Below are 13,045 nucleotides of genomic sequence, written 5' to 3'. Positions count from 1 at the left end.
CCTTCACTAACATAATTTCCTGATAATGAAACTGTAATTTTCTTTTCCATTTCTGAATGTAATAATCCATTATGTTCTTACTAAGCCATTTTATGGCCCCAAGCAGGAAAAATACAAGACATGGTTATGTCTCTACCGAAGGAAAAACGGATAACACACCAAAATATGCTCCACATGAGTCCTGTATGCTTTTTAACAACGAACGAGCTCAAGAAAACAATTCGAGCAAGACATCATTCCTTCCACAGGTCAGCAAATTCATCACGTTCCAACTGATTCTCCAATTCATGCACCTTCCTCCTTGTTTTCGCCTTGATCTTCTTTGCATATTTCCCAGCCTTTTTCTTCTTCTCCATAGATCGTATCTGAGGTAATGCAGCAGAATATATTAATCTCTTCTTTTATCCATTGTCTTCACTGAAGTGATTAAATGCATGAAAAGCTCCAGATTTCTCATCCAGATCAGAATGTACTTGGGAATCTTTCAGCAATTCATATGTACCAACTGCCATCATGCAGTCCGCTCACACAGGAACTTACTGCTCTAGGGAAAAAATTTATTTTATGTTTACATATATAATATATTTTGCACTTATACAATATTGATTGATCAATTAACTCAGATTGTTTGATCTTCATAAATTTTTGGGGCCATCATAGAAAGGCCTACTGAAAAATCATACAAGTACAGGTAACACTAGTTGAGTTAAACTGTTGATATGAGATATGATCTGGAATAAGATTTGGAAATGGCAGAAAGGATAAGGCTAAAAATAGCTCCCAACTCAAGATGAAGAGTGCGAGATGTACCAGGTTTGGGGACAGAAAGAAAGGGTTCTCATACAATGTTGAGCCACCAAAACTGCCACCAAATATTTTGATTGTCTGTAAACAAAATCTTGGGCCGACCTGTCCACAACCAAGTAAATGCCCTAGTAGTGAGAATGTTAATCACCCAATGAAGGACAAATGACAAAGCAACAAATACCCATTACAAACCTCTATAAGGGTCATTTTATCTAAGCCCCCACGGTCCACTTTGTCTGCTTCATTGTGAGGAACAGAAATCTGCAACAAGAAAGGCTGTCATTACTCCAGGGCAAAACACCTGAATTCCAAATTTTATGAGCTTACATACATGTTAACACAGATTTGCAAGAGGCCAAAAGTAATTTTGATGAGCATAGATATTAAAAGAACAAAAATTAAAACTAGTGATAGCTAAACTATTTGGATCACATTCTCATAGATACAAAGGAAGAAAACAAGAAAACAAAAAAAAAAAGAATCGTGGCCTAATCCACATTTTAGGGTCATCAACCTTTAAATTCTTCTCCTAGAGGTCTTCTTGCCTATGTTTTGGCTAGTTTTCATAGACAACACTGTTTTCAAGTTCATGTATTGGAATAGAGGCAAACAAGATCTTTACCAAAACCAAAGACCAAACTGAAAATTAGAACACAATGCATTTTTTGGAAATTTGCATAAGCCATTTACTAAAGACATCATATAACAAAAATACTAGAAAATTAATTAGGAGTATTGAAGAACGAGTATAGAAGTCTTATATGACTCTCACAACAAGACATCTCACAGAGCCAGAATTAATATGGTAGAGTCTTACAGGAGTCTCACATGAGGAAGTCTAACAGAAGACTCTCAATTAAAGGTGTTTTAGTTATGTTCTTCTTCTATTTATGTTTAGTTGTTTAATTTTATTGGGACTTACCTTTAAGTGTTAGACTTTGGGTGTAACTAGGGTAAGGTAATTTAATTGTAATTGGATTCTACTAGTTTCCTCTATTATAAATAGAGACTCAATGTACTCAAATTAAAACAAGTCAGTGAAGTATTTCTCTTTCCAAAAATTCAACAAGGAGTAATTTAGTCATTTTTGTCTATGTAATAATACTTACTCCTAGTAGATTGACAGCATGATAGGAAGTTAATCTGTAACTTTACTATGTTTTCTTTCACTTTGTAGATCTTATATTGAGTGTATTATAAACTTGGCTTATTCTTTTATTTGTTTCCTATTTTCTAGTGAATATTCTATCTGTAAGCAATATTACTAAGACTTAAAATTGTTCTAAAATATTTTCTCTCACTTCATTTGTCTTTTAAGATTTGCAATTGAAGAGGACAATTGGTTCAGAGCACAAGAAAGGTAGGTTCTAGATTCTGAATGATGTTTCTCTTCCACAGGCAATGGCGAGTGCAACAAATAAGTGTCCATATATGTGGCACATATGCTTGGGACATCTATCACCAATTAAGCTTCGTCAATTTTTCCTTTTTTTTAAATTGATCTTTGTTTTTGAGTGAGAATCATGCCAATTAGGGAAGTATTGTCGAGCAAGCTTTCTAGCAAGTTCTAGCAATAGTTCTCGAGTCTTTGAATTAGTCCATTCTAATGTATGGGGCCCTTATCAGGTACATAGTCATATTGGTTTCAAATACTTTGCCCAGTTTATTGATGATTTTAGTAGAGTTACTCAAATGTACCTTTTGAGGGAGAAGTCACAAGTATTTTATGTATTCTTAAAGTTTTTTCATGAAATAAAAAATCAGTTTGGCACTTCTATTCATACCCTTCGTACAGATAATGATCTTAAATATTTGAATCATAAATTTACTTCATTTTGTGATTTTCAAGGTATTATTTACCAAACTTCTTGTATTTATACATCGAAATAAAACGGGGTTACAGAACAAAAAGATAGACACTTACTTGAAGTTGCACGTACATTGTTGTTTCAAATGTGTCCTTAAATCTTTTAGGAGTGATGCAATCTTAACTTCATGTTTCTTAATCGACCATATGCCATCATTTGTTCTACAAGGACAAGTCCTCATACATTTGTTAAAACCTCATTGAAAAATTCTTTGTATTCCACCACAGGTGTTTGGGTCTACCTGTTTTGTCCACTCCTTCAATCACTCTACTGATAAGTTATCTCCTTGGTCTGTCAAGTGTGTTTTCTTAAGCTATCCTCGTAATCAAAAGGGCTATAAGTGTTATGCTTCCAACACTCGCAAAATATATGTTAATACTGAGGTGACTTTCATTTAAAATACACCCTATTTTGTGTCCTCTAACTATCCTGCATCTTTGTTTGAAGTACATTTGAATAGCCCTTTACCTATAGCTATTATGGATGCTTCAAGTACAGGAACCTTAGGTTCATCCCAAAAGCCACTATAGATTTATAGAAGAGGGCAACAAGCATAGCCATCAGATGTCCAAACTCATGAGCCTCCTTCTCTAGACCAACCATCATCCTCTTTACCTGCAAATCCTACTTTCTCCCATTTAGACTTACCAGTTGCCATCAAACAAATTAAAAGGGTATATACTTCTCACCCTATTTCAATGTGTCTTTTGATTCTCAGTCACCATCCTACAGATCATTTGTCATGTCCTTTTCTAAGTCTTCTATACCTCATTCAAATCAAAATGAAGAGATGGATGCATTAGTTTCTGGGGGTATACGAGTATTTGTGATCTACCTACAAGCGCTACTATTGTGGGTGGGCGTTGGGTGTATAACACAAGTATAAGGCAAATGGGAGTATTAAGCAATGCAAAACTCAGTTGGTTGCAAAAGGGTACACTCAAACTTTTGGCATCGATGTGTTTGAGAAATTCTACCCAATTGCTTGACTTACTTCTATTTGGATTATGATCTCAGTGGTTGTAAATCAAAAGTGGCCCTTATTTCAACTTGACATTAACAAATGGAAAAAGTAAATATGGAGCAACCTCTTGGATATGGAGCAACATCTTGGGTATGTTGCTCAATGGGAGACGGGGAAAGTGTGAAGGTTCAAGAAGACTATTTATGGTCTGAAATAGTCCCAGAGCATGGTTTGAAAATTTTAGCAAAGTGGTTATGGAGTTTGGAATTTCAGGAACCATTATGAACATTTTATGTTTGTACTTGGAGGCATCAGGGGTTGTGATCCTCGTGAATGTGGATGCATTGTATCATCTGAAAGTGATTATAAGAGGATTCAAGAGGTTAACAAATGTCTAGCACGACATTTCAGTCAAAGGATTCGGGGCAATTGAAATATATTCTTGGAATTGAAGTAGCTCAAATTTAGAAAGGTATTGTTTTATCTTAGAGGAAGTATGAAATGGATACATTAAAGGAATGTAGATTTTGGGTTATTGTATTGTGGAGACACCCATGGAAGTTAATCATGCCCTTTATGATGACACTAGTTCTCAGCTTAGAGACAGATCATAGTATAAACGGCGGGCTAGGAAGTTATTGTATGCAACAGTTACAAGACCAGATATTTCCATTGCAATAGGAGTGGTTAGTCAATTCATGGAATCCCCACAAAAAATACAAGAGGAAGTTATCTACAGAATTTTGAAGTATCTAAAAGAAACTCTTAGGAAAGGATTGTGGTATAAGTCAAATGATACAATTGATATTTTGACATATTCTAATGCTAACTATGCTGGGTCAAAATCACATAGAAGATCTACAACCAGATATTGTTTGTTATGTAGGAGGTAATTTGATCGATTGGAAGAGTAAGAAACAAGGTGTGGTGGCTAGATCAAGTGTAGAAGCAAAATATAGAACCATGGCACACACAGTGAGTGAACTCATGTGGATAAAATCAATTTTAGTTGAAATGGGACTTCAAGTCAACAAGGCCTATGGTCATGAGATGCAATCATCAGGCAGCAATATTCTTTGCAAATAAGCCAGAGTTTCATGAGATGACAAACCACATTAAAAAAAAATTCATTTTATCCGAGCTGCCATTATGCAAGGAAAGATAGTTACATATGTGTGAGCTTTCTTTAGCAACTGGGAGATTTTTTTATGAAACCTCTTGGGGAACGTAAGCATATAATACTTTGTAACAAGCTGGGGCTATTCGATATTTATGCTTCAGTTGAAAGGGAGAATTAGAAAATGTGATTAGGGGTATTTTAATCATTTTGTCTACTCCTAGTGGACCAACAACATGATAGGAACTTAGTCCATAAGTTTACCCAGTTTTTTTCACTTTATAAATGTTATATTGAGTGTATTATAAACTCATGTACTAAGGGGTATTTCTTGTCTTTTTGTCCCTCTTTTCACTTGAGCAATATAAAGGCTATTAGGGGTCAATTTCTACCCTTAACGAATGCAACCTTTTATGCTGCTTTCTCTTCCTCTTCTTTCTCCTTTCTTCTCTCTTCACTTTGTTTCTCTACAGAAAGAAACAAGTGAAGACTTGATCCGGCTTCCTAAAAGAGATACCTGAATCAGAGTTTTATGGATGACACCCAACAACCTCAAAGTTTGGTACCTCAACTTTTGGAGCAGCAGAAGATACCATTTCCTATTGGAGCTCAGAAGGGGCTGAGGAGCGGCACATGGAGTTGCAGAAACTTCATCCCCTTTGAGGAACTCAATCTGTTGATCCTTTTCACGTGCTTTGTTTTTATAAGTTTATATTGGTACTTTTGTCTGTGCTGTCGCTTTCTGTTGATTAACACCCCCCAACCAACCAAAAAAAAAAGGTAAATAACAACTGAATTGCTGGATGTTTTTTATAAAGTTTTGAATGCATTTACTCCCACTCCCCCTCCCCCCAAAAAATAAAAAAAATTAGTGTCCCTTGTTACCAAGAACACTAGAACCCTTCAATGGGTGGCCATTGAGCCAAAGGCCCGACTTACATGATTTTTATGGAGAACAGACAAAACTCAATAATTGAAATTTAAAGTTAAGTCCTAGAAGCAAAATACATCTACAATATGCTGAAAACCATCAAATTAATCACACACACACACAAACAAACAAAAATAAATAAAATAAAATCAAGATGTTAATAACCTGGTAATTCCGAAACCATATGTGGTCATCAACTATCGAAAACGCAAATACATGATCATGGTATGGTTTGGCTTTCCTATGATCCTTTGGAATCCCAAAAATCTGCAAGAAAACAAAAACTGTCAGCATATCAAGACTCTTTAAGAAAGGAAATGCATAAAAACAACAATAACAGTACAGAAGAAGAGATTAGCCCAGGCTTCACCAACTTCTCCTAAAGGAGTTGCATCAAAGCATCAATTTGCAAAAAATGGTTAACCAAACACTTGGACAAAAAATAAGACAGCTTCATGACTTCCCAAATTCAAAATTTCTTCAACAGGATAAAAAGGGAAAGAAAAATGTGGTTCAGGTTTGAACAGTTTCTTTAAAGGAAAACAACATTGATAATCATTGAAGTAGCCTACTCCATTCTTTGATGATTTATGTGTAACTAAAGAATAACTACCTCATCAAAGTTCCCTAGAACTATTAGAGATTTAGGACTTCTAGACCTAATATAAGAGGAAAAACTTCTGTTCGAATAATAAGATTCTTTTTTTTTAACTTGCAAAGTTCATGTAAAGGCTTCAAGAATTAAAGCATACAGAGGGAGGAAAAGATCAATCCACGGGAGGAATGAAATCCCAAAATACAAGGCCTGGACAAGAAACCCCATCTTTGGGTAGTGTCTCAGCAGGACTATAAGCAGCACGTAGAGTATGCGGCCATACAATATGAACAGAGTTATAAATCACCTTGGTTTCTTCAGATATGGTGAAATGTGCCTTGTGATCCATGGGAGGAGATCTGTCTTGAACGAGTTAATCACTAATTTGAGTCTCCTCCTACACTACAGAATTAGAGAAGTGCCAGATATATAGCTTCACTCCTGTTAGTAAGGCTTTCATTTCAGCTTCTACAGAATTGCAATAGCCAGCTGGACCTGAGTAGACAAATGAGTGTTTGACCAGAATAGCACTTACCACTCCACCAACACCAACTGGCCTGTGTTACCAATATAACTTCTAGGGAAGTTCAACTTCAACCAGTTGGGGCAGGGGGCGATACAAATTTTAATTTAACGAGACCAGACAAGTTTGCGTCTAACCCATCCAATATCAACTAACATAACTGTTAAGAAATAGCCCCACATGGATTAGTGAGTACAAAGATCTTGAGTTTATTAGTTAGAAAAGAGGTTTCCTAAGTTGGCTAGTCATTTTGGAGTGGATTTTGGACCCCAACTTCACAATAAGACTTTTCTTCATTCACTACATAAAGCCTAAATTTGATTCAACTCTAGCTTTGATTATTGTACATTCATGACTGCCCAAATGATGCCACTTCATGCAAGCTTCTCTGATAGTAATTAAAAGGAATACTTCCTTCAGAAAAGTTATACTAAGTAACCTAGAAAATATTGTATTTAGTGTTGGGAGACCAACAAGTTCCTCTTTCCAAGTTTGGATGATAACAAATATTTGAAACTACTCATGTATTTTGAGGAAGTTTCGGATAGATTTTTAAAGCATTTCAAGCCTCCATAACACTTCTATTAGAATGGAAGAAGGAATATTCAAATATTGGAAGATCAAAGGGCAAAACAGGAATGCAAAAGCCTAGCATTTGGATTCCTAGAAGCATGGCATTCAAATGCAGGACAAGAAAGCTGCCAAAAAGCCCCTGCATTTGAATTTCAGTCCAGCACCCGAATGGTGCTGCCCAGAGACTCAACAAAAGTGGACTTCGAGGCTCAATTCGGCCAAGTTAAGTGACCCAACTTTGTAATGAGTTACCATTATGTTTTGCAGTTCAAACTAAGAATTTTACGTATTTATCCATATTTTTTTATCAAAAATCTTATTTAGATTGTACAAATAGACAAAAAGTCCATTTTGAAAACCTATGCCTCTACTTTATAATGTTAGAACTTTGTTATTTATGAAATTTTCCGCCTGATTTCAATCAAGAAACTTAGCAGTAGCAAGGGGGGACTCTGCACAGAACTCTTACACTTTCAAATCATTTATGGAGGTCAGATTATCAACCCAAAGCTCAATCAATCTTGTTTTTTGCAAAGAACTTTTACTTCTTGTTGGAATTGACCCTAGTGATTAATCATTCTCCACTATTCAGTGAGCTAATTTGAGTATAGATGTTCAAATCTAGTGAATGATTTGGCAATTTTAGACAAACTAAGCAACATAGAATTAGTATTTTTATGTCCTCAAACTAAACAACATAGAACTGGTATTTTTATATCCTTGATTGCTTTAACTTTGATTTAAGCTAGACTCTTTTTTTTTTTTTTTTGAAGAGAGACTTTGATTTAAGCTAGACTTAATGATCTTTATTGTTAAGTCACTTGGAAATTGTCCAAAAATTTATCTTGAATCTTAATTACAAGTCTTTCATGTGACTAAGAAACCCACATCCTTATACTCAATCTTTGCAAGGCCTTTGTCGCCAAGAAAGTAAGTGGTGTATATATGTATAATGGAAGAAAATCGGGAGGCATTGAAACAGAAAATCGATCTCTCAATAAGTCTTGGTTTGGAGAAATCTATTGACATGGTATCAGAGTTGGGCACCACGTTCCGCATTCGAATCCCGGAGGAAGCGGTAATGAACCCGGGAATGGTGGGTGTCAGAGTGGTTCCGTCAACTCTTGTTAGAGTTTGGCTTTCTGCACCTAACAGACCAGTCTTTTGGGCTGTATTGACTAGGCGTTTGACAGTTTTAGCTTTTGAATGTAAGTATTGTTCATAGTGGATTGAAGTCCAAGGTGTGAAAACACGTCAGAAGTAGATTCAACCTGAGTTTGGGTTTGGGTTGTCAACTACCATAAAAAGCATTGTGTTAATTATGCTTGATTGATTGATAGTATACTTGCTTATATTTAAAATGCTCATCTTGTTGGAAAAGTCCATAAGGACTGAAATTGAGCAAAGATTGTTAAACTCTCCCACCCCCCTCCCCAAAAGATTTTTACCTTAGAGACCCAACATTTAGATTAAATCATATGATAATAGTAACATTTTTATATGAACAAAATTATTCCTGAAATTTGAATAAAGTTGTTCACCCACATTTTCTACACTAATAGATAAAATATAACATTTATTAGCTTAATACAACAAATAATATTTAGATACTGCTAGCTATGTATGATTATAATGTTTCAAACCCAAACATATCCTTATAAGCAAGAAAATCCACCTCTTCTAATTTCAAATCCACTAAAAAAGTTTTCTTGGTAATACATGTCTATATTACCCAAACTATCCAGTCAAGCACACATGCAATCCATGGTTCACCATATCATAGTATGCATTAGCTTTTTTAAGTAAAAAATATCGGTGTGTCAGCTGCTGATAATTTGCCTTCTCCCAGCCAAACTGTATGAGATATTCTCGCATCGGCTACAGAGATAGTGAACCATGAAGCAATCTCCTGAAACTCATCCAGCATGCTGAAGCTGAGCATCACACCTAATTTGTGACATCTGGTTCTTCACACTACTTTCATACTGTCCATGACTAGCTCAAGAGAAATAACAATTGCATTTACCATAGAGAACAATTGACAAGTGAGTATACCATTGTCATTCACATTTATGAGCATAACAAAGTGTGCATTGACTGTACAACTCTCTTACTGTCCACGACTAGCTCAAGTGAAATAACATTTGCATTTACTGTAGGGAAAAAATGACAAATGAGTATTCTAATCTCAAGGAATATAAGTATTTTAATATAGTCTACCTGCACGAGTAACTCCTTTAATAGCATCCAGTGAGGCTCTTTATCAAAGTTGGAGGAGAAAGTCAAAATTGGCCGTGATCCTCGCAAGTGATTGCCAGTTAGCTTCAATTCTTCCATTGTATGAACTGAATTAGAACAGAATGAGAATCATCATAGAGAAACATCTTTATGGGACAGTAATTACTAAAGAATATGGTCTTCAGAAGTAAGCTAGCGCTGCAGTTGAAGTAATTACCAGCTTTAACCAAGAACTTCACAGATGGCCCATTAGGGCATTTTGCCATCCAAAGATAAAAGTCTTTTTGTTTCCTGCACTGAAATTAGACATTGAAACATGTACACGATCAAAAAAACAACATGGGAAGAAAATATTATACAAATCCAAAATACAGATAAAGCAACACTGCTTAGAGGTAAGACACATATCAATTGAAGCATGGCCACAACAATGTGAATCTCGCAATGGTCTGTCCCAAGATATCATTTCAAACATCATAGCTATGAATTGATAAAGCTTAGGAATATCAGAAAAGCAAGCGTTACCTCAAAAAACAAGCAAGACGAGCAGTTTCTCAGCTCAACCAATTCATTTAAAGTCGCTCCTTTGCTTTCCTTCGATTCGACTTTGTTATCTTTTTTGCCATGAGGCAAAAGTGAAATCAAATTCAACATTAAATGTCGATACCTGTGAAGTTTTAGAATTCTCGTTACAGAAGAAAACAAATTCCGAAGAACAGTGTCAATAATCAGGGTAAGGTAAGTCACCTGAAAGCAATGCGCCGGGAACACGTGACCAGAACCTTCTCCCTGTTCCTAAAAGTCGAAGAATCACTCTTGCTCTCAACCTCTTCCTTGTCTTTCCACCCTAACAACGTACGCTTAGGCCGCACAGGAGCGACTTCTTCCTTTTGGGGATATTCAGGAGGCACTGCTTCTCCGTGCTTTCGCTTCTTCCCCATTTCTCTGATTCAAAACAAAATTGCTTAAAATATTCAAGCGAAATTCTAGAAATTTAACCACCAGTTTCAAAATGCTGGCCAATATGATAAAATTAACGTTTTTCGCTATTAGAGAATAACAGTAGTGTAGAAGAAAAAGCATAGAGACAACCCCAACGAGCAGGGGGGAAAGCTTACGATTAGCTAGACCAAGTTGTTGAACCAGTTACCGCAAAGAGCTGCGACCATCAAGCTATTCTTCTTCCCCTAAAACTAGAATCCCAGTGCTTTGCACCGACTATGCTTCAGGGTTTAGGGTTTAAGGTTTGGCTAAACCAGCACAGTCCACACTTGTCAGAACCTCGAAGAAGAAACTAGGGTTTTACAACTTCCAATGCTGTGGGCTTACATCGAGATTTTGGCCCTTGAGAATCTTGGGCTTTGCGACCCATCTTAAGCTCTTAGTAGTGATATTTTATGAGATAAGATGATTATCGTTTATGAGGTAAGTCACGTACCTTGACTTTTGCACTATGAACCACTCAAACTCTATTATTTTTCCTTATATTTGAACCCTATATTTGGAAGAGCAAGAGATGTTAATTTGGTAGTATAGCAATGAAATTCAAAGAAAAATAAATTAATTTGGGAGTGCTCTAGAAATGAACTATATTTTTTTTATAGAAGTATAGTTAATTATGATAGTAAAATAATTTTTATTATCTTTGGAATTTGAATAATACTTCCAACAATCTTTAATTCTTTATATTATAAATGTTAACTCTAGAAATTGACATGTGAATAGTTATATTTCGGTAATACAATTCTAAAATAAGAATTATTTGTTATCTGAATGACATCGAATTTATTTAACATTCACTAAAATAAACAAGAAGAAAAAACAATAAAATTAACATGAGAAAACATATGAAATAAAATAAAATAAATTGAGAGAAAACTAGCCGTGGAGATACGTAAATTTTAGAAAGTTATCTTCCTCAAAAACAATATTCTACCTAAAATTAATATAAAGTCAAGAAACAATATAGGGGCATATAACAAAGCACTTTAACATAAAAAAATATGAAAAAGGAATATCGTATTTTGTAAGTAAAGTACTGATAGATTAAACATATTTAGATCATGATGTGCAAGGATCACAACCATCTTGGAACATAATATCTTCTTGAGATGTCATAGAAATCAATTGAATAAAATCAAGTCAAATTTTACATTTCAAATGGTTAAGGTTTGCTCTCATTACACACAACTAAAAAGATGCAACGATTTTCTGTTATTGATACCCCCTAGTGATAATGATCGCCCAAAAACCCTTGCTCAAAAAAATTTCACTAATATGTTCTAGTAGTGAAAATTACAAAGACATTATGGCACTCTTTAAGCCAAGTGTAGTTTTCAATCACACTGTCTAAATCCCTCCCAAAGATCTAATACAACTAGATTCTAGCTCAAGTGGGCAATTCTCTTTCTAGATTCAAGGTCCTAGATGCCAATTCCTCTTAACTCTCAACGTACTAGAGAATTTGTAGCAAAGAAAGTAAACATAAAAAAGATAAAAATGAAACTTACAACTTTCCTTTGGAGAGATAACCCTTCTCCTAGTGAGTTCCAAGTTTTCAAATTTGGAATCAAGTAGAATAATGTGAGTGGAGGTTGATGGAACTATGAATGCCAAGAATGTGAAGAGAAGTTGGAATATTTTGGCAAATTTGGAGTTTTTCTCTTCAAAAGGGTAAAATCAAAATTTGAAGCATAAATTTTTTTTAGAAGTTTGATATGCCAATGAAATCTCATCAATGCTCATCTATGAGTGTGGGAGCTCATATATAAGTTGTCTAGCCAAAATAGTCGTTATTTGATCGTTTACAAAATGTTACACAAAGGGTTAAGTAATTAATGAAAAGGTATGACCGATCTATCGAGCCCCAACAACTACAATTTTTAGCCTTATAATCAGTCATGCTCAATAGATTAATCAATTAGTGTCATAGGTTGATCAATTAAGCTTTATATGGGTTGATTGATCAAACTTTACACATTGGCTTGACATGATTCTGGTTGATCAATCAAGCCTAGATAGGTTGATTGATTATGTTTTATAATTTTTGCTTATTTGCACAATTGTTGATTGATTGTACTGACATTGGTTGGTCGATCAATCATTATATAGATGGTTGATGCCAAGGTATGATTGATCACGCCTAATGAAAGTTGATTGATCATGCTATTTTGTAGTGTATACCATCAAGTTCAAAGCATGATTAAGTCTAGTTCCAATGGATTAAAATTTTTTAATACTTATATGCATTGATAAGATATGGTTTATAAAATATTTTATTTCCTAGTGCTCCAATGAATACTTGTATTTCACAATCAAATTTACTAACTATCTACTTATATAGTTAGAGTTCTTGAGATTTTTTTTAATAATGTTTGAATTCTAGTATTTAAATATGCAATCTTCTTCTTTGTGTAAGTTCTTATTCAC

The 13,045-nt window shown here is 34.9% G+C and overlaps 1 protein-coding gene across 1 annotated transcript; it reads right to left on the bottom strand.

The window, feature by feature from the left end:
• Positions 1 to 28: 28 nt before the first annotated feature.
• On the bottom strand, positions 29 to 10,896 carry LOC137941279 (ribosome biogenesis protein BRX1 homolog 2-like). The gene is made up of 9 exons (XM_068786613.1): positions 10,735 to 10,896; positions 10,364 to 10,561; positions 10,142 to 10,283; positions 9,834 to 9,912; positions 9,599 to 9,723; positions 5,853 to 5,954; positions 1,000 to 1,068; positions 811 to 909; positions 29 to 365 (listed from the first exon to the last, which is right to left on the bottom strand). The coding sequence occupies exons 2-9, from the start codon at positions 10,555 to 10,557 to the stop codon at positions 234 to 236; spliced, it is 942 nt and encodes a 313-aa protein (XP_068642714.1). The 5' UTR covers positions 10,558 to 10,561; positions 10,735 to 10,896; the 3' UTR covers positions 29 to 233.
• Between the last annotated feature and the right edge of the window lie 2,149 nt (positions 10,897 to 13,045).

The sequence above is a fragment of the Aristolochia californica genome, unplaced genomic scaffold (genome assembly GCF_029961685.1).
Source record: "Aristolochia californica isolate CCGP_79_NKW_82.1479 unplaced genomic scaffold, dmAriCali1.0.hap1 SCAF_9, whole genome shotgun sequence".
Taxonomy (NCBI): domain Eukaryota; kingdom Viridiplantae; phylum Streptophyta; class Magnoliopsida; order Piperales; family Aristolochiaceae; genus Aristolochia; species Aristolochia californica.
This window is presented reverse-complemented; position numbering and strand designations above follow the sequence as displayed.